This window comes from Pleurodeles waltl, chromosome 4_2, assembly GCF_031143425.1.
Source record: "Pleurodeles waltl isolate 20211129_DDA chromosome 4_2, aPleWal1.hap1.20221129, whole genome shotgun sequence".
NCBI lineage: Eukaryota > Metazoa > Chordata > Amphibia > Caudata > Salamandridae > Pleurodeles > Pleurodeles waltl.
In genome coordinates, this window is record NC_090443.1 from 95,637,157 (window position 1) to 95,659,792 (window position 22,636).

General features: G+C 45.0%; 1 protein-coding gene across 2 annotated transcripts in view; it reads left to right on the top strand.

Moving 5' to 3' along the window:
- Window positions 1-22,636, top strand: part of ARHGEF25 (Rho guanine nucleotide exchange factor 25) — a 728,124-nt gene that overhangs the window by 658,171 nt on the left and 47,317 nt on the right. For both annotated transcript variants that reach the window (XM_069230834.1, XM_069230833.1), the window contains one exon: window positions 14,563-14,718. In XM_069230834.1, the coding sequence (XP_069086935.1) occupies window positions 14,563-14,718 (156 nt within the window). The remainder of the gene's footprint in view (window positions 1-14,562; window positions 14,719-22,636) is intronic.

The following is a 22,636-nucleotide window of genomic DNA, read 5'->3' on the forward strand; positions in this document are numbered from 1 at the left end:
ACTCCCAACATTTTCGAGAGGAGCATGCACAGGAGGAAAGAGGACATCAGGCAGCCCTCTCTATTCAAGATTCCGAGTCGGATGTCGAATCTGACATCAAGAGTCAGCCGCTCACCACAGCGCATATGAGTACACCAGCCCCAACTTCCCATCTAAAGATTTGAAAAAAAGCATCTAAGCTTGTCGTCGGTCTTCCACTGCCTTCGTTCCATGGTTGGATCAGAAAGTTAGATTTGGATGCTCCACCCTCGAGTACGGCACCGAAAATTTCCAAGGCCGAGATGTCTTTGGCATCAACCATAGACTCATAAGCATCCCACCCAGTCTCGGGATCGAGTTGAATTTTCGATCCAATCATTTTGGAACTGAGAAAGAAGCCTTCAATATCAACTTCAGAGCCGGGATCTTCTGTTCAACAAAAGGCTTCCATTCTGAAAACTTCAGAGCCACGGATGATAGCTTCAAAAGACTCCACTCTCTCATCTGGAGCAGCTTCACCAGTAGACCATTGATAGTAATGGATGCTCGTCAGCGCCAGCTGCACATACAAAAGTGTACAGGGTAAATAATTGCTTCTCTCCCTGGTCCAATTAAAGGGAGACTTACTTTCCAAGAGACATAGGACCGTGATCCTCCTCCTAAAACAAATCTCTAAGGACAAAGACAAGGTTGAGCTTCTCCACCTCACTTTCCTGTACTTCCTCTTACTTTTCCACCACCACCTCGATCTACATCTTTCATATAACCACAATTTTCTTCAGACGGGTCACCACCACTTCATGGAGATGACTTAGGTGACATCCCACAGCACACAGATCTATGGGATTTATATGATCCAGATTCCATACTCCCTAATGACCCTGATTTTTACCTAGCACAGCCTTCACCTCCTGAAGATACAACAGCATACAATCAGGTTATTGCACAGTCAGTTGCATACCATAATGTACACTTGCACACTGACGCAATTGAAGAGGATTTCCTCTTTGATACATTAACCAACATTCACAAAGAGAGTCAATTCCTGTCCATGTTGCCAGGTATGCTTAGGCATTCTGCAGACATCTTTAAAGAACCTCTTAGGACAAGGGCTATTACCCCAAGGGTCGACAAAATGTACAAGGCAGCACCGTTAGACCCTATATTTATCAAATCACAAGTACCTGCTGGCTCTATAGTTGTAAGCAGGGCACACAAACATGCTAATAGTCAATCCACAGGAGATGCTTCTCCTCCTGATAAGGAGAGCAAAAACCTTCATGCAGCAGGGAAAAGAATAGCTGCATAAGCTGCTAATGATTGGCGAGTTCCTAATTCGCAGACACTTCTTGCAAGAAATGATAGGCCCATTGGGATGAGATGGAGGAGCTGCTTCAATATCTTCCAGAGGAACATCGAAAAAGGGGACAAGAGATAGTCTCAGAAGGGCAGGCCATCTCAAACAACTCCATTACATGTGCCATTGATGCAGCAGATACCGCACGCATGGTGTAAACACCAGTGTTATTATAAGAAGGCATGCTTGACTGAGATGCTCAGGCTTCAAGCCAAAAAATACAACAGGCAGTTCTCAACAGGCGTTTTGATAAAGAAAACTTGTTTGGTCCAGACATTGACACCACCATAGACAAGCTGAAAAAAGTTCAGAGACAGCTAAAGCTATGGAAGCCCTACTAAATACACCAGGTAGGGGTGATTTTCGTCGCCCACAATTTACGGGAGATTTCAAAAGATCATCCACTGAGCCTTCCACCTCCCATACCAAACAGGGAACATACTTTTACAACAGAGGTTCCTTCAGATGCTCTTACAGGGGTGCAAATAATAAAGGCAGAGGTAAGGCGTCCACCTTTAGAGGTTCTGCCTCAAACACATGGCAGAGACTTACATATTCCTCTAGCACACACCTCTCCAGTAGGGGGAAGACTAGCAAGTTTCTATCCCCAATGGTCCAATATCACAACAGATCAATGGGTTTTATCAAGACTTTCACAGGACCATCTCACTCTTTTGAAAGAAGAGGCACACTCCCTATAGAACAAGTTCCCCTGTCTCAACAAGGGTTAGGAGTATATTCCCTATATTTCCTTATACCAAAGAAAGATGGGTCACTAAGACCAATTGTGGATCTCAGACCTCTCAACTTTCACATCCTCTCAGAGCATATCAATATGGTCACTCTGCAAGATGCTATTCCCATATTACAGCAACGCAATGACAACTTTAAATCTCAAAAATGCTTATTTTCACATTCCCATACATCCAGCACTTCGCAAATACCTCAGCTTTGTCATTGCTGGAAAACACTATCAATTCAAGGTCTTAATTGGGTAACAACCGCTCCCACGGTATTCACAAAATGTCTAGTGGTATTTGCCTTATTCCTCAGAAGCCAACCTATACATGTCTTCCCTGGATGACTGGCCCATCAAAGCCAATACCTCCAACTAAGTCAAAATCATACTCAGTACACAGTAGACCTCCTACATACTCTCGGATTTACAGTCAACTTTCTCAAATCCCATCTCCAACCCTCACACTCACAGATACAGCCTTATCTGGGAGCAATTCTCAATACTTACTCAGGGTTGGCATATCCAAACCCAGCCTGGATTCAAGCTTTTCAAACTCTTCTGGCTCATTTACAGGAAACCCACACTTACACAGTGAGACTAGTGAATCAGTTATTGGGGATGATGGCTTCCTGCATTGTCATCATTCCTCATGGCAGACTAAACATGCATCCATTACAGCAGTGTCTGTCTCGTCAGTAGTCTCAGTCAGAGGGTCATCTCCAGAATCTAGTGTTCATCGACCGCCATACTCACCACTCTCAGCAGTGGTGAAATCCCTTCAACCTTTCCAAGGGGCGACCCTTTCAAGACCCTGTGCCTCAAATCACTCTCACTACAGATGCATCACAGATAGGTTGGGGAGCTCACCTCAACAACCTTACAATACAGGCAGATAGGATCCCATTCAACAAACTTATCATATCAACTACGTGAAGTTACTAGCAGTTTTTCTCTACCACAACTCTCTCACAAGGTGGTCCTAGTCCGTACAGACAACATGACAACCATGTATTATCAGCAGAAACGTGGGGGGGCACTCGTCTCAATTGTCCCCTCTTGCTCAGACAATTAGGAAATGGGTAATTCACCATCACATTCACTTACTGGCAGAATATCTACCAGGAATGGACAACCAGTTTGCAGACCTCTAAAGCGGGATGCAGCAACAAGTCCATGAATTGGAACTTTACCCACAAGTACTTCACCAATACCTTCACCTGTGGGGAACACCAGAAATAAACCTCTTCGCCAACGCCGAGAATTAAAAATGCCAAAAGTTCACGTCCAGATACCCACACCCTCAGTCCAAGGGCAATGCTCTATGGATGAATTAGTCAGGGATATTTGTTTACACTTTTCCACCTCTCCCACTCATTCCATTTCTGGTTTGCAAACTGAGACAAACATCACTCACCATGACTCTTGTAGCTCCCACATGGGCACGTCAGCGTTGGTACACAACACTGTTGGATCTGTATGTGGTTCCCCACCAGAAAATACCCAACAGATCAGACCTTCTGACTGAAAAACAAGGTCAAATCAGATATCGACCCCAAAACACTCAATTTTGCGATATGGCTCCTGAAGTCATAGAGTTTAGTTATTTACAACTCCCCTCTGAATGTATGGGCTTTCTTAGGGACACACATAAATCTACAACTAGAAAGTGTTGTGCTGCAAAATAGAAACATTTTGTTTGCCACTGTCAACCTAAACACATTGATCAACTCAAAGCATCAGTAGAAGACATTGGCCCTCATTACAACCCTGGCGGTCGGTGATAAAGCAGCGGTAATACCGCCAAAAGGCCGGCGGTAATAAATATGAAATTATGACCACTGCGGAAACCGCTCAGATAGACATCCACTTTAACACACCGACCGCCAGGGCAAAATCAACAGGCACCACGGCAGTAACAGCCAACAGCCAGGCAATGTACCACCCACAGTAATATGACACACCTATCTGCCACCTTTTCCGGGGTGGTACCAACAACATCAAAAGCCTGGCGGAAACACTGCACAGAAGGGAAACAACTCACCTCTGGACACTCAAGGTTGAACCATGCCGCCATGGAGCCCGAGTTGCATGTCTTCCCCATGCTCTTCTAACTTCTGCTCCATTACGAACACCAACGCTGGCGAAGACGACCATGGTGAGTACAGCCGCCTAGCACACAAGGGAGGGTGGGAGGAAAAACAGAGTGTCACACACATGCAACATGCAATACCCCCACCCCCAACACCACACACCCCACCAGATGCGGTAACATAACATATACACCCCGTACCCCTCAGGAATAATGCAAGGACAATTACTATAGTGTAAAAAGGCTGTAATAAGATAAATATAGGTGAAATTTGTGCATCCAAATAAAAAAGTATATGCATATTTACAATGCAAGGGACACTGCCCAGTCCTCAATGTCCGTGGGCCACAGGGCCACATCACAAAGTTCAAGTCCCACCTCACTTCTGCAACAACACAGAGAGAACACTTCAGGGGCATCAGGTCGAAAATAGACAGGCACCTCAGGGGGATGGGGATTGGGGGGGGTACCTCAGCCGGAAGATGGTACAACACCACTTGTCCTGGAGGGGGGAACATGCCCTGTGCTTGGTCCTGGGGGGTGTAAGGCCACAGTCTCTCAAGTGGGTGAGTTGCCCACATGCTCTGGAGGGAGCAACATGCCCTGTGCTTGGTCCTGGGGAGTGCAAGGCCACAGTCTCTCAAGTGGGTGACTTGCCTACTGGTTCTGGAGGGGGCATTGTGCCCAGTGAGCTTCATCCTGGGAAGGATGGGGTGAGTGGATGGCTTCTCCACTGGTTCTGGAGGGGGCATTATGCCCAGTGTGCTTCATCCTGGGAAGGATGGGGTGAGTGGATGGCTTCTCCACTGGTTCTGGAGGGGGCATTGTGCCCAGTGTGCGTCATCCTGAGAAGGATGGGGTGAGTGGATGGCTTCTCCACTGGTTCTGGAGGGGGCATTGTGCCCTGTGATGCAGGACTTGGGGAGTGGAAGGTCACAGTCCTTCAAGTGCTCCCTGATCCCCAGGTACTGTCCCTCCTGCAGCCACATGTTCTCCTGCAACTTGTCCAGTATCTGGCCCATCGTCTCCGGGGAATGGTGGTATTCTCCCAGGATTGCAGTGAGTGCCTCCTGGAGAGTCAGTTCCCTGGGCCTGTCCTCCCCTGGCACACAGCAGTCCTCCCAGATTCCATGTTCTCCTGTGACTCTGTCTCCTGAACCGTGTGCCCACTGCCACGGACCCCAGGTCCCTGATCGTCCTGTGTTTGTGGGGTGGCCTGGGTTCCTTGTAGTGGTGGACACTCTGCTGATTGACGTGTCTTGGGGACACAGGTATGGGCCTGCTAGGTGGGTGCTGTGGTGGTGTTTCCTGATGGGGGAGGCTCTGTGGTGGTGTGAGAGTGTGCCTGGGTAACCGACTGTCCGGAGGTCCCTGATGGGCCAGGTAGGTCATCCAGATCCAGGCGAGCAGAGCTGCTGTCATCACTGTGGGCCTCTTCTGAGGGGAGACTGAATGTTCCTGGCACCTCTTTTCCAGTGACATTGGCTGGGGGACCTGTGGGGATGTAAATGCAGTGTTATTGTTTCTGCGTGTGACATTTTGTGCATGGGTTTGTTGCCCTCTATGGTTGTTGTTGCCCTGGCAGATTAGCCTTTGAGTGAGTAGTTATTTGATGGGCTAGGTGATTCTCTCCAGTGTGCATGCAGTGGTGATAGGTGTCCATGCAGGTCTGTGAGGGGTGTCCATGCATTGGTGTTACATGAAGGGCTTGGTAGTGGGATGAGTGGGTTGTGGTGGTGGGGTATGTGGGAGGTGGTGAAGTGATGGGAGTGAGGGTGAGGGTGGGGGTTTGTGATGGCATGCAGGTAGGGGGGGTGATAGGAATGTAGATTTGACTTACCAGAGTGCAGTCCCCCTCCTACTCCTGCCATGCCCTCAGGATGCATGATTGCCAAGACTTGCTCCTACCATGTTGTTAGTTGTGGGGGAGGAGGTAGGGGTCCACCACCAGTCCTCTGTACAGCTAGTTGGTGTCTTGCTGCTATGGAACATACCTTTCCCCGTAGGTCGTTCCACCTCTTCCTGATGTTGTCCCTTGTTCTGGGGTTCTGTCCAACGGCGTTGTCCTTGTCCACGATTCTCCACCATAGCTCCATCTTCCTAGGAATGGATGTCTGCTGCACCTGTGCTCCAAATAGCTGTGGCTCTGCCTGGATGATTTCCTCCACCATGACCCTCAGCTCTTCCTCAGAGAATCTGGGGTGCCGTTGTGATGCCATGAGTGTAGTGTGAGTGGTGTGGGTGAGGGTGTGTGGGGTAATGTGTTGGGGTGTGTGATGTTAGGTGCGTGGATGGTGTATAGGTGATGATGCTATGTGGCTCTGGTTGTGTGTGCGCTCTTGTTGTCTCTCTCTGTTGGCAATTCTTTCTAGTCGTAAAGGGCTGTGGGTAGTGTGGGTGTGTGTTTTATAGTGGTATGGGTGTGGTGTGTGTATGTGTGTCAGGTGTGTGTAGTTTGAATTGTCTAATGTGGTGTAGTTTTGTTTGAGTGTGTGTATTTTGAGCGCCATGGTATGCACTGCCAGTGGTTTACCACCATTGAATGTCCCCTGCGGTGATTCGTGGGTCATAATGCTGTGGGCGTAGTTCTGTTGGCATAATGGTGTGGGTTTTGCTACCTCCAGTTTATCACTGACCTTTGGGCTGGCGGACTTGTGTCTGTGGCCATTTAGTGACAGATTGGTAAGTTTGTGTCATAATATGCTTGGCGGTTATCTGCCACGGCAGCGTTATGTTGGGGGCAGTCAGCATGGCGGTAAGCGGGATTGTCATAATGAGGGCCATTGTTTGTTACCTGCTATATTTCCAAAAGGCAAATTTAGCATACTCATGTATTAGACTTTATTTAGCAGCTATAGCTGCTTACCTCCAAAACAGACAACATATTTCTTTATTCAGAATTTCAGTAATCAAAGCCTTTATGGAAGGACTCAAAAGAGCCATTCCACCCAGGGTTCCTCCAGCACCAAAATAGAACCTTCATGTTGTCCTTACTAGACTCATGGGTCCACCTTTTGAGCCCATGCACTCCTGCTTTTTCCAGCTTCATTTATAGAAAGTCGCCTTTTTAGTGGCTATCACTTCCCTAAGATGTGTAAGTGTAAGTAGTTTCACCATTTCACTTTAACCTATCAGTTGAGTTATCTGTTTTTTTCCCCACGGCCAGACTCAGTTGCTCAAAGAACTCTGCACACACTAGTTGTTAAAAGGGCTCTTATATATTACATTGATAGGGCTAAAAGTTTTAGAAAATCCAAACACCCTTTTGTTGCATTTTCATTGATTCAAAAAGGCAATCCAATTTCAAAAACCGGAATAGCTTGATGGATAGTTAAGTTATTCAAACGTATTATCTTAAAGCTAAAAAACATTTACCTACAGCTCCTAGAGCACATTCTACCAGAAAAAAGGCACTTCTTTGGCTTTTTTAGGAAACATTCCAATAGCAGATATTTGTAAAGCTGCTACTTGGTCTATACCACACATATTCACTAAACATTATTGTGCAGATGTTTTAGCTCGCCAACAAGCAAATGCTGGCCAAGCAGTGCGCATGATACTTTTTCAGGCTACTCCAACTACTACAGACTAGCCACCGCTTACTTGGAAGGGACTGCTTTACAGTCTATGCAAAGCATGTCTATCTACAGCCACACATGTCATCGAACAGAAAATCTTACTTCCCCCCTAGATACCTGTTCATGGCATGTAGTGCTATAGCTTCACATGCACCCTTCGTCCTCCCCAGAAGCCTGTGGTCATTGTAGTAGAATTGTTTTACAAATATTCACTTGGAGCCCAGCACTAGATGGTCGACTTATGCAAAGCATGTGAATCTACAGCACTACATGCAATAAACAGATGTTGCAGTCATATTTTTAATATATATTTATATGTGTGTGTGTGTGTGTGTGTGTGTGTGTTAAATGGCATGTGTAGCTGAATATACACATGCTGTGCATATATTGCCATCTAGTGTTAGGCTCGGAGTGTTACAAATTGTTTTTCTTTGTGTTTCTTCTCGATCCAGCAAATCTCGATTCAGTAATTCAAAACTTATTCTACTCTTTCTATAATATCGTCGGTATTGTTTTTGATCATGTTTCTATCTATACTCAATATTTTTTGCCTTTACAAGGGCAGCACCCTTTTAGGGCCTACTTCAATGTGAGTCTGCTGGAACTAACTCTGTTTCGATTCTGTCCTCGGTGTCACGCTAAATTCCCGGACACCGATCAACATTCTGTGTGCAATCTTTGTCTATCTCCAGGCCATCCAGTGGACAATTGTGACACCTGTAGATCTTTTCAGTCTAAAAAGCTTCTTTGGGACTGTAGAGCTCATCGTCTCGAGATGGCTTTGAAATCAACAGAAGACACACCGGACATCTTCGGTGAAGAACATGCCCATGAAGAAGTTCGACAAGGGGCAGTCTTTTCCATCCAAGACTCCCACTCTGAAGACCATTCAGATGATAACAGCCACTAGGTGCCTGAGGTGCAGTATGTGAGTACAACTGCCCCATCACACTACAGAAAAGTGACTAAAAAGACTCCAGCACTAGTCATCGATCCTCCACTGCCTTTGGGCCATGGTCAGATTAAAAAAGAAAGTCCGGATGACCAACCTTCGGGTTCGGCACCGAGATTTAAGACTAAGGTGCGCTCGGCTTCGACCAAACTGACTCCAACACCATTCTCAGAGTCAAGCCGAAAATCAGAATGCACATCTTCGGAGCCGAAAAAATCTGAAATATTCTCAGAGCCCAAAAGAATCACATCCTCTTCGGAGCCAACATTTTTGGTTCGACCAAAACATAAAAGTTCAGAGTCAAAAGACATGGGTAGTAAAGAAACTACTTCTACCCTGGAATCAACAGACATTCAACCCATCTTAGAGGTGATGGATGTAAAAAAAGGAAAGATACTTATTCAGAAGGATACAGGAAGAACAATTGCCCCCCCCCAATGTCCTTTAAAAGGAAACTGATTTTTAAAGACACTTCAAAAGATGTACCTCCATCAAAGAAGGTCTTCAAGCAAAAACAACAGGTAGAGGCTTCAAAGCAAAAACAGCTTTCACCACCACATTCTCATGTTCTTCCTTCCACACCACCTACACCACCATCACCCACATAGGAAGCACATTTATCACCACATACATCATCAGTCTCACCACATCGGGATGATCTTAATGATGACCAACAGGACACAGACCCATGGTATACTTATGACTCAGATCCCATTTTACCAAGTGACCCTCAGTTATATTCTGCCAGACCCTCACCACCTGAGGACACTACAGCATATAATCAAGTAGTGGCTAGAGCAGCAGCCTATCATAATGTGCAAATGCACACTGATCATATAGAACAGGATTTTCTATTTGACACATTGGCATTAACGCATAGGCAATAAGAATGTCTTCTTATGCTACCAGGCATGCTCAGACATGCTTCTGATATCTTTCAAGAGCCTGTTAAAGCTAGGAATGCTACTCCTAGAGTGGACAAGAAATATAAACCAGCACCATCAGGCCCCGTGTTTATAAGGGCTCAACTACTTCCTGATTCCATTGTAGTTGGTGCAGCTAGAAAAAGGGCTAACAGTCAGTCCACAGGAGATGCCCCTCCTCCGGGTAAAGAAAGCAGGAAAGTCTGTGCAGCTAGGAAAAGGGTGGCCTCACAAGCTGCAAATCACTGGAGGATAGGCAAGTCACAAGCTGTTTTGGCTAGATACGGCACAGCACACTGGGACGAAATGGAAGAGCTGTTACAATATCTCCCTCCAGAACACCAAAAAAGGGGACAGCAAATAGTTAATGAAGGGCAAGCAATATCCAACAATGCTATTAGATCTGCTATGGATGCAGCTGATACAGCAGCTAGATCAGTTAACACCAGTGTGCTTATCAGGAAACATGCCTGGTTAAGATGTTCATGTTTCAAACCTGAGATAGAACAGGCAGTTTTAAATATGCCCTTTGATAAGCGGCATTTATTTGGTCCTGAGGTAGATACAGTAATAAACCAACTTAAAAAAGATTCAGAAACAGCCAAGACCATGGGGGCTTTGTATACCACACCCGCCAGGGGTAATTTTCGTAGACCACAATTTAGAGGGGGTTTCAAACCATCGACTACGGGAACAACAACCACCAATCAAAAACAATCCTCACAATTCTATAGTAGAGGATCATTTAGAGGCTCCTATAGAGAATCCAACAGTAGAGGAGAGGTAAACCCTCCACATTTAGAGGTTCCTCACAATCATGCAAACAGTGACTTTCTCACCATCCCCACGGAGCACACATCTCCTGGGGGTGAACACTGGTAAATTTCTATCCACAATGGCAAACATTCACTACAGATCAGTGGGTTCTGTCAATTATCCAACATGGTTACTGTCTAGAACTCACTTCCACTCCACCAAACATTCCACCTCGTTCACACAAACTAACTCAGGAGCATCTCATGTTATTTAAAAAAGAAGAAGTTCATTCACTTTTACCCAAAGGCGCAATAGAAGTGGTACCTACAGCTCAACAGGGAAAAGGAGCATATTCTCTATACTTCCTTATACCAAAAAAGGATGGCACTCTGAGACCAATTCTGGATCTCAGACCTCTCAGTCATTACATCCTCTCAGAGCACTTCCACGTGGTCACTCTTCAGGGTGTCATTCCCCTAATACAAAAACAGGACTACATTACAGCATTAGATCTAAAAGATTCTAAGTTTCATATCCCCATACATCCAGCACATCTCAAATATCTTAGATTTGTGATAGCAGACAAGCATTACCAGTTCAAAGTCCTACCCTTTGGAGTAACAACAGCACCAAGGGCATTCACCAAAAGCCTTGTAGTAGTTGCAGCATACCTCAGAGACAACATATACACGTCTTCACCTATCTGGACGACTGGCTCATAAAAGCCAGCACGATTCAGACCTGTCAACAGCACACAAAATGCGCAATCGACACCCTACACAGTCTAGGGTTCACAATCAATTACCAAACATTTCATCTCCAACCAGCGCAAATACAACTATATCTGGGAGCAATTCTGAATACTCAGTCAACATTAGTGTATCCAAACCCACAGAGCATTCAAGATTTCCACAACCTCATATCACAACTACAATACAATCAAATTTGCACAGTAAGGTTTATCATGAAACTATTAGGGGTTATGGCATCCTGCATAGCAATAGTACCTAATGCACGTCTAAACATGAGACCCCTACAACAGTCTCTCTCACAACAATGGTCTCAGGCACAGGGTCAGCTTCACGATCTAGTGTTATTGGACCACTATACTTAAAACTCTCTGCAATGGTGGAATCACACCAACTTATCAAAAGGGCGGCCATTTCAGGATCCTGTGCCACAGACCATAATCACAACAGATGCATCAATGACAGGTTGGGGAGCCAATCTCAGCAACCTTACCATACAGGGAGAATGAGACTCAGTACAGTAGACTTACCACATAAAACACTTGGAATTACTAGCAGTGCTCCTACATCTCAAAGCATTCCAGCCACAAATCACACACAAGACAGTGTTAATAAGGACAGACAACATGACAACAATGTATTATCTGCGGAAACGGGGACACACACTCATCTCAATTGTCCCTTCTAGCACAGACAATTCAGTAATGGGCAATTCACAATTTTATTCAACTATTGGCAGAGTATATCCCAGGAATACACAACGAAATAGAAGACCTCTTAAGCAGGACGCAGCAACAAATACACGAATGGGAGATTCACCTGCAGGTGATTTAACAGTACTTTCACATGTGGGGAACACCAGACATAGACCTTTTCGCAACAAGCGAAAACGCAAAATGCTCAAACTTCAAACTTACGCTTTTCCCCCCTCTCCCACTACTTCCGTTTCTGGTCAGCAAGATATGTCACACCTCCCTCATTATGATAGTCATAGCTCCCATGTGGGTACGTCAACAATGGTACACAACACTATTGGATCTGTCTGTAGTACCACATCACAAGCTTCCAAACAGACCAGACCTATTGACTCAAAGCAACGGGCAAATCAGGCATCCAAATATGCTCAACCTGGAGATTTGGCTCCTGAAGTCATAGAATTTGGATATCTACAGCTTCCATCAGAATGTATGGACATTCTAAAGGAAGCACGTAAACTTACAACTAGGTAGCGCTATGCAGCTAAATGGAAACATTTTGTATCTTACTGTCAACTAAAAAACATTGACCCACTTAAAGCATCAGTACATGATTTTGTCTGTTATTTGCTTCACTTACAAAAAGCAAATCTTGCATTTTCATCTGTTAAAATTCATTTAACAGCAATATCAGCCTACCTCCAAAACAGACTGCATACCTCTCTGTTCAGAATTCCTGTCATAAAAGCTTTTCCTGGTAGCAATTGCTTCCTTAAGGAGAGTAGGTGAAATTCAAGCATTCACTTTAGAAGAACCATTCTTCCAAATTCACAAACACAAAATAGTACTTATAACAAATCCAAAATGTATACCCAAATTGGTTTCACCATTTCACATCAATCAGTCAGTGGAATTGCCAGTCTTCTTTCTGCAGCCAGATTCAGTTGCTGAAAGAGCTCTCCACACTCTTGATCTCAAAAGAGCTCTCATGTATTATATAGACAGAACAAAAGATTTTAGAAAATCTAAACAACTTTTTGTAGCTTTTCAACAACCTCATAAAGATAATCCTATTTCAAAACAAGGACTAGGTAGGTGGATAGTAAAGTGTATTCAAACTTACTATTAGTAACTTTTCAGTCTATGCACAGCATGTGTATCTGCAGCTACACATGCCATTGAATGGCAAATGCCACTTACCCAGTGTACATCTGTTTGTGGCATGTAGTGCTGGAAGCCTGTAGCCGTTGTAGTGCTTTTCTTATGTAAATATGTACATACATTGAATGGACATCTTCTTTACTACCTATATATATTTGTACATATACAATTCTTCACTCCTTACTTCGCCCTCCTGTGGGAAAACAATCTAACAAAGGACTCGATGCCCATGCGCACTATCACCGAGAGGAGGAGTCACTTGATCTTGTGACTCGAAAAAAGCTTCTTCGAAGAAAAACAACTTGTAACACTCCAAGCCCAACACTAGATGGTGATATATGCACAGCATGTGAATCTGCAGCACTACATGCCACTAACAGATGTACACTCGGTAAGTGACATTTTCCATATATATATTTATATATATATATACAGTATATATATATATATATATATATATATATATATATATATATATATATATATATATATATATATATATATATAAAAATATATATGTAACTTTCAGAGGAGATGTGTTACAAAAAAGTGTGTGTTTTCTCTACTTTTTTAGTCTGATTCAAGCTTGTGATTCTATGAAAGTTCCAATACTGGAGTAAGAAAATAGTTTATTTACCTGTAACTGTAGTTTCCAGTACTGAATTCTTTCATAGATTCACATGCGACCCACCCTCCTCCCTTGGGAAGCTCGCCTTCTATCTTTCATTTTATATCTATGCATCTGCATGCATGCTCTAAAATCTGAGGGATAGGAGCTTCTTACAGGAGTGTTATACAGGGTGGTGCAACCTGATTGGTTAAGCCTTAGGTTAAGTCCTTTTTTAAGTAATGACTCTGATATGTTACTAAATTTAAAGGCTTGGGGCCTTTCGAGTCTATACCTACCATTGCATTGCTTTTCTAAGGTACCCAGGTTTCCCATCTCGATGATGGGGAATGATTCAAGCATGTGAATCTATGAAAGATTCTAATACTGCAGAACTACAGTTATAGTTAAGTAACCTATTTTATTGCTGGTACTATTCGAAGTTTATATGTTTTTTGTGCTAAAATGTTAATATTATAGTTGCTCTCTACCAAGGGTATATACTCACTTTGTTTTATGTCACCATTTTAAAAAGATAATTTTTATCTGCAAGCATGTCATGCTCGTAACTATTATCTGCTAAATTTTTTAGCTTGTAAATGTTTTTTTCATTTTAGTTCTAAATGTGCATTTGTCCTCTGCCAGTACAGTGAACATGCAATTGTTTTTAGCCAAAATTTTACAATTTTACTCTGTCTCTTCATCACACCAGCTTTTCACTATCCCAATCCATCATATACAGCTTGCATATGTTCTTTGTCAACATTCTGCCTTTTTGATGTTTTGTGCATCCTAAAATTGCAGTTGCCTTTTGGTAATTTTTCTCTGGCAAAATGTTTAGAATGCAACCTTATTGTGCAGATGCTACAACCTTATGAAATTATTTTACAATAAAAATGTTACATTTTAATTCTTTTTTAACTACTTCAAGGGCCTCTTAGTTGGTTTTACTTTACCTTTGTGTTTTCTTCCACAAGAACCACTTGTTGCAGGCCCGAGGCTCAAGAAACGTCATCATTCCAAGCACCAGTGCACCGTCGCCCTCGGACATTAGTCTGGACTTCGCTGAATCCAAGGGTATGGTGTCCGGGAGGATCACTAATGGGGTTTCCCAGTGTGATTCTTCACGAAGGGTAAGTAGAGGAAAGAGTCCAAGCCTGTGAACCCACTCTGTATTGGGAACATTTTGTGCAAATGCCTCCAATTAATACTAGGGCCCTAGTGTGGGATCCTCTGTGTCTTGTTGCAAATGTACTCTATTTTTACACATTGACCAGGTGTGGCTCCTCCACAGGGGTGGATGAGCGTCGTCCCCGCCTGCAACGGCAGCTGCAAACCTTTTCCCAAAGAACGATCATAAACTGTGTTTATGATCGTTTTTTGGGGGAAAGGGGGTGGGGCCACAGCGGTGACGTGCACTCAGAGCGCATGTGTGCTTGGCCGGTCGTCTTGGTCCGGCCAAACGCACATGCACATAGGGCTCTCTCCAGTCCAGCAACACAGTTGTTGGGTTGGAGAGAGCCTGCACAGGCTCCCAGTCTGCCTGGGAGCAAACAGCCCGAGCTCTCCCAGACAATCCTGGCGCTGCTCTAGGCAGCGTCAAGATTGGCGCAAGGCAGGCTGGGGGCCTGTGCCTGCAGCACCAGCGAGATGCGGAGGCAGAGGAGGTGCGCAGGAGCGAACGGTAAGTGCTTTTTGTTCTTTTGATTATTTTTGTATTTATTTTAATATTTAATTCTCCCCCTGACCCCCCTGCTTGCGCTGCCCCACCCCTTTCAGTCAGCGTGAGCCGCGACTGACATTGACCTTTTACGTAATGTATCTTTTGCTCAAGACGTAAATGCAAGTATTTACAAATCTAATGTGAGGATTGAAGACATTGCCTTCCAATAAGGTGGAAAGTTATTGAGTTTTCAGTAGTGGAAGTGTTTTTCTAACCACCAGTTGGCTGAACGAATGACCGATTCTGTTTACAAAGTGTCAAGTTTCTGTCAGTCCCATTTGGGACAAATTCAGACTAAAATTAGAAGGAGGAAGCTGCAGCAGATGGAATATGTACGAACGTGACGATAAGTCGAACAATAAACTTAACTCAGATGTAAGATAAACGGAAAATGGGTATGAAAATACAGCAAATGGCAAGATATCTTCTACTATTCCCATGAACAGAGACTACAAATGCAAAGTTCAGGAGCACGGATAAAGAATGAGTAATGCCAAGAGGCAGGCAATTGTGGTAAATGCTGCCTTCAGTGTATGAATGCTAGCCCTGACCTATATTTAGGGCTGGCCTAGAGACAACTTTATCTGTTTCACCAGCCTCATGTTTAAAAAAATATAATCAATACATATGTTTATACTTAATCGGGGGGGTTAGGTCTGCGCTTTGCATTAATTGGTCTATTCGATTGGCATTTGCATATTGATTTCACCCACCAAAAATAAAGTGCACTTCAGTGTCAGGGCTTGTGGGCCAATACATTACTTTTTTAATGTTTTTTTCCATTTATTATCTTTTTTAATTTTATTTATTTATCTGTTTGTGTTTATATTCAGATTACTGTAGTTCAAAGCCAACAGTACATTTTCTTCGAACTAAGTATTTTCCTATGATGTGTATTAAAACTATAAAGAGTTTTAAGTACACTTGGCTGCTTATAATCACTAATCTGCTAAGTGCTCCATTAAAATTATAAACAGTTGGTTTTTTTCAGTTTTTAATTGCAGTCATGTGGCCACCACATTTATGAAGCTGCATGCTTTCTTTTTTATTTTTTTTGTTGCATATGCTTGATATACCCATTGACCCCCAGAAAATAAACTTAACACAGCCAGTTGTGTTGCCTTTGCCAGTGCGACTTAGAAATGTAGAATTGTTTTTCTTCGCCTCTTGCTTTGCATACAGTGCTTGAGATAGTCTTCTTTAAACCTGTGACAGCTCTTTGTTATTCATCCACCTTTTCCCAGGCACCTAGACAGTATGAATTTTAAACTCGTCCATTAACCAGTAGTGAATTTACAAAGTGAACAACAGCAGTGAGGGAATTCTACAAAAAGCTAAACGTGTCTTATTAAGTGCCCCATTTCATTTCGAGGCTTGGGGATACTGCTCACCATTGTAAATTGTACCATTTATTTCACTCACCTCTCATAAATCAGCACACTTATTTGTCAGCTTAATTCCTTTGTTTTTTAAAACGTATTTCTATTATGTGCTTTGAACGCTCCTGATTTGACAGAGCTAAACAAAACTATTTATCTGATAGAGACTTCTAGTTGCAGATTCCTTAACTTTGAATTCCCCCCAAGCGTCACGACGGATCCGGAGATTTTCGTGAGCAGTATCCCTGCGTGCCGTTAGGTGGTGTTGATCTGCTCTGCATCTGTCATTGTACATGCCAGATATGACATTGCGGTCCCTATATAGGCGTCACCCTGACGTTCTGACATCAGTTCTTTTCTTCCCGCACCAGTAGACGCTGATCCGAAGAGAGCTACCCCTCAGTCACTTTTTGACTGTCTTTTTTTTACTTTTCGTCAAAGATTTTTTTGTGTGTTCTACCCTTGGTACATTGAGAATGTCTTCTAGAAAGTCTAGTTCCAAGCCCTGTGGATCCTGTCATCGGGCCATGTCCATGATGGATCTGCACCTCGTGTGTCTTTGGCGCCTGAAGTGCGACCACAACCACAACCCGAAGTCGTGCTCTGAGTGTTGGGCCATGAATCCAAAGGCTTTGAGGGAGTGGTCCCTAAAGCTGATGGCCGCCCGACTCCACCCAAGTCGAGATCTCAGTAGACAGGAAGCTCTTGGGATCGGTTGCAGAGTTCTCGATCATCATTGTCCCACTCCAAGTCCTCAGAGCAATCGGGTAAGTCACAGCATACAGAGATGTCTAAGAAGTCAAAGCGTTCTTTGACTTCTCCTCGGCCGTCAGCCGACGAGATGTGGGAGCATTGATATTCTAGGCCACACTCTGTGGAGTCTGCGCCTGGGCTGACAGTGCCATCGCCGATTTTCCAGGCCATGCGCCTCATTTTTGGGCAGCCCAACACTGCTGGGGTACCTTTGGACACCAAAGAGTCAGAAGGGGCCCCTTTGTGTTCTGTGCCTGCGGCTTCTTCCTTGGCGCTGAGTGCCATCCAAGGATCCAGTCTTGGATCTCGACCGGCATTGGCCATACAACCCCGACCTTCCACGACACCGGTCCCGATGCCGATGCTCCTGGCACCAACTGTGCCCACGGACGACACCATCCCCATTGTTACCTCCAACTCCGCCACTGAGCCGAATGGGTGTCGTACGACGTCGAACCCTGCCTCCTAAGTCGGATCCTGAGCCCTTTTCTTATGGGCTAGGTTTTGGAGATTAATGGAAGGGGTCACTGGACCCTTTATAACTCTTTAGCTCCACAAAGAACCTATGGACTGACATATAGACTTGAGTGAAGCCAGCGGACTGGAAACTTCTCCAGATACTTGAATGTTTTCTTCCCCTACTGTGACTACAGAGGAGGGAGCCTCTTATTCTATGGTGGTGAGGAGGGAAGCTAATATCCTGGATCTTGACTTGCCCTTGGTGGCCGTCAGGACTAGGCTCTTGACAGAGGTGCTACAAATGGGAGCTTCCACCTCAGAAACCCTGCTCCCATTCAATGAGGCCCTCAGGGATGTCCTACTGGGTACCTGGTCCAAACCCAGCACAGGGTCTCCTGTGAACAGGACAACTGCCCACCGACATCCCCAGCTCCAGGGGACCCAAGTTTATTGACACAACACCCCACCCCTGAGAACTTGGAAATCCAAGCCTCTCCCTCGGAGGGCGTGTTCCCTTCCTGTCCCCCGGATAGGGAATCCAAAATGTTGGACTCACTTGGGGAGAAAATGTTTTCTTTTGCCAGCTTTGCATTGCAGTCCGTGATCGCCACATGTCTTTAGGGCCACTATTCCCATACGCTGTGGAATACGGTTGAGCATTGTGAGGTCACAGAGGCCCAACCCTGGCTAAGGACATCTGGCTTTTCAAAGGATGTCTAAACTTCCTTGAAAAACATGCCCTTTGATGGTACCAGTCTTTTTGGTGACTAGGCAAACTCAGTGCTTGAGCACTTCAAAGATTCTCAAGCTAGGGCCAGGTCCTTGGGCCCCCCAGCCAGCCTTTCACCCTTTTCGTGACTACAGTGCGGTTTCAGGCTTATCCTCCCAAGCGGCAAGTCCAGGATATTCAGGCTGTGATACCTATGTTTCAGACTCTATCCTGGATTTAGGTGAGAATGACTCTGTAGCTGCTGGGCTCCATAGCCTCCTGCATCCTGCTGGTGACACACGCCAGATGGCATATGCAGGCCCCGCAGTGAGACCTGGATTTCCAGTTGGTGCAGCATCAGGGGAATCTCTTTGACAAGGTCCATATCTTGGAGGGAACTGAAAAAGATTTCCAGTGTTGGTTAACAAATCTGTATTGGGTCAGAGGCAGGTCCCTCTCCCTTCCCCGACCAGATCTTACAGTAGAGACAGATGTGTCACTCCTGGGATGTGGCAAACATCTGGTAGAGGTGAAGATCAGAGGCATCTGATCTTCGGCAGAATCCGGACTCCACAGCAACCTGTTGGAGGTATGTACAATCTGGCTACCATTAAAAGCATTTCTTCCCTCTTTTTAGGGAAAGATGGTGCAGGTGTCCACGGACAACACCACTGTCATGTGGTACTGCAACAAGCATGGCGGGTGGGGTCATGGATACTTTGTCAAGAGGCTTTGTGACTCTGGATGTGGCTGGAAAAGCAGGGCATATCCCTGGTTGTTCAAAATCTGGTGGGAGCTCTGAATACCAGAGCAGACAAACTCATCCGAAAATGTATAGCAGATAACGAATGGCATCTCCATCCGGAGGTGGCACAAGGTCTCTTTCAGCAGTGGAGAGTACGTTGGTCTGTTCGTCTCCACTGAGAACACACAATGTCAGGAGTTTTGCGCATTGGAGTTTCCAAGGTGGTTATCACTCTGAGACTATTTTCATCTCAAGTGGAACTAAGGCCTTTTGTACGCCTTTCCACCCATACCACTTCTTCCCAGAGTTCTCAAGAAGATCAAGAATGACCGGGCTCAAGTAATCCTTTGGCTTTGGACTGGTCATGGAGAGTCTAATATCTGAGTTGCTGAGCATGTCCATGAATCCTCCAATCAGACTGCATCTTCGGCAGGTTCTTCTGTTGCAGCAGCGGCCAAGGGTTCTGCCCTCGAACCTCTCCACTCTCAGCCCTCTTGCGTGGATAGTGAGCAGCAATAGTTGACAGCTTTTGACCGTCCTCCTGAAGTCTGTAATGTAATCTTGGCAGGCAGGAGTCCCTCCACCAAAATGGTATACGCCTGTTGTTGGATGAAATTTGTGGCATGATGCACAGGCAAGTCTTATGACCCCTTTTCTGCCCCTCTTTCTGAGGTCCTATTGTTTATCCTTTCCCTGGCCGAGCAGAGCTCTGCTATGGGCATTCTTAAAGGTTATTTGTCTGCTATTTCTGTCTTCTTGCGGTTGCCTGATCAACCATCTTTGTTCAAGTCTCCTGTTGTACATAAGTTCCTCATCTTTTTCCTCCATTCCCTTTCATTATGCCCCAATCAGATCTGTACTTGGTTTTGACTTCTCTGATATGCGCTCCCTTCAAGCCTCAGAACAATTGTCCTCTCAGGCTTCTCACTTTGAAGGCAGCCTTCCTTGTGGCCAGAACATCTGCCTGCAGGATGAGTGAGCTGCAGGCGCTGTCATCTAAGCCACCCTACCTTTCCATCTATCTTGACAAAGTGGTACTTCACAATTGGGCCTCCTTTCTGACAAAAGTGGTTAAGCCCTTTCATGTAGGCCAATCCATTACCTTGCCTAATTTTTATGCACCTTCTTCTAAAGAAGAGGGAAGACTTCACTGTCTGGACCCAAAAAGAGCATTGGCGTTCTACGTTTCTCATACAAAAGAGTTCTGTGTGGATCATCTACTCTTTGTCTGTTATGTGGATACGAAGAAAGGTAGGGCAGTGCAGAAGTGGACCAGCTCCAGGTAGGTTGTTCTCTGTATTAAGATCTGCTATGCACAGGCCAAGAAACAACACTCACAAAAATCTACAGATCAAGTCTGACACCTGGGAAAAATTCAGAGGTAAGTAATCTGCAACTAGGTATTGCCTCTAACAGATAAGGCTTTGCAGACTGTAAGTAACTTGTTCTACACTTCCAACCCTTTCTCTACCCATTTTTCTGCCCTCAGGCAGTTTGCTCATATTTGCACATGTATTCCATATTATGTATGCACATCTCAAATATTTTTTGTGAATTGCGTGCATTTGACCCTTGTTCTATTTGTACATTTTTATAGGTGCATATCCATTTGTGTTCGAGAAAAAAAGCTATATCACCAAAGTTTTTAGCTAATTCCCATAACAATGTAAATGGATATGGTTTGCTTCTATGATTAATACAAATTCAAGTGTCCACATGCCAAACAGTGTCCCATTAAATATTTTAAAAGTCTGAGACAACCCCTATAAGTTGAGAACATTTGGAAAATGTTTTACTCCAGAAAGAGTCAAAAGAAAATTCTAAATAAAAAAATAGGTCTCAGGAAGTGAAAGACCTTCATGGATGTCAGTATTATCGTATCACTCTATTTGTGGAAGCTGGGGAGCACTCTTAAAAGTGTTCTTTGAGAGTTGCAGGCCTTTGAATGCGTGGCTGGGACACTTTCTCTTTTACCTCTGCCCATACTGGGACTTTTACAAAACCAGCTAGCTGCTCTGCCAAATTGTAGATTTTCAGACTTGAAAAACAGAAGGCTACTGACTTCATTTTTTCCCCAAGGTAATCATTTACTCTCATAATTGTATGCATGCATGTATATAAACTCCAGTAGAGATACTCCCAGTGCTGCTGATGCCCCATGGTGGTGCCACCCTTATCGTAATTCCCTACTCCGACATGGAGCTGGACAGGCGCCGACCGGTATCATGCCCTTCAGTGACTTATGCGTTTGACAGGCCTGTAGAGAGGGACAAATGTGAGGGATCTGAGACTCCTATGGATACCAGAATCCCGTAGGTGACACGGAGGAGAACTAGTATATATTCCCGGGCACTGAATTGGTTTCTTCTGCTTCTCTGGCTACAGAGAATTGTGCCTCATTTGCTATGGTGGTGCAAAGGGTGGCTGAGGTCTTGGACCTTCAGTTGCCCTCAGTGGCAACCAAGACGGACATCTTGACAGAGGTGCTTAAGCCGGGAGTTGCCCCCTCCAAACCCATACTCCCATTTAACAAAGCCTTATGCCCTGCTTGGGGTCCCTGTGAACAGGACAATTGCCTGCCACCATCGCCCCATTCCAGGGGACACCAGCTTCCTCACCCAGCATCCCACCCTGGAGAGCTTGGTGGTCCAAGCCTCCACTTCCCAAATCAGTCCTGGTGCTTTCCTTGCCACTCCACTGGATAGGTAATCAAAGACACTGTGGCGGTCATTCTGACCGCGGCGGTCGGCGGTCGCTGCCCGCCAAGCGGTTCCCACCGAAAGACCGCTCCGCGGTCAAAAGACTGCGGCGGCTATTCCGGCTTTCCCGCTGGGCCGGCGGGCGACCGCCAGAAGACCGCCGGCCGGCCCAGCGGGAAAGCCCCTGCAACAATGAAGCCGACTCCGAATGGGGCCGGCGGAGTTGCAGGGGCGCGACGGGTGCAGTGGCACCCGTCGCGATTTTCACTGTCTGTCGGAATGACCCCCTGTATGCCTTCTGTAAGAAGTTGTTTTCTCCCGCCAGCCTAGCACTGCTGTTGGTGAACACTGCATGCCTTTTGGGCCAATACACCTATATGATATGGGACTCGGTTACACAAGTGCTGCCCATGGTCTTAGAGGAGCCCGAGTCATACTATCACAGGCAAGTGCAGGCGGAAGAGATGCAGTCAAGTTCATCATCAAATATGGACTAGATACAACTGTCTCGCAGGACAGAGTAATTTCATCATCGTTGACCCATACGTCCCAAGCCTAGTTGCTGAGAACCATTGTTTTTTTTG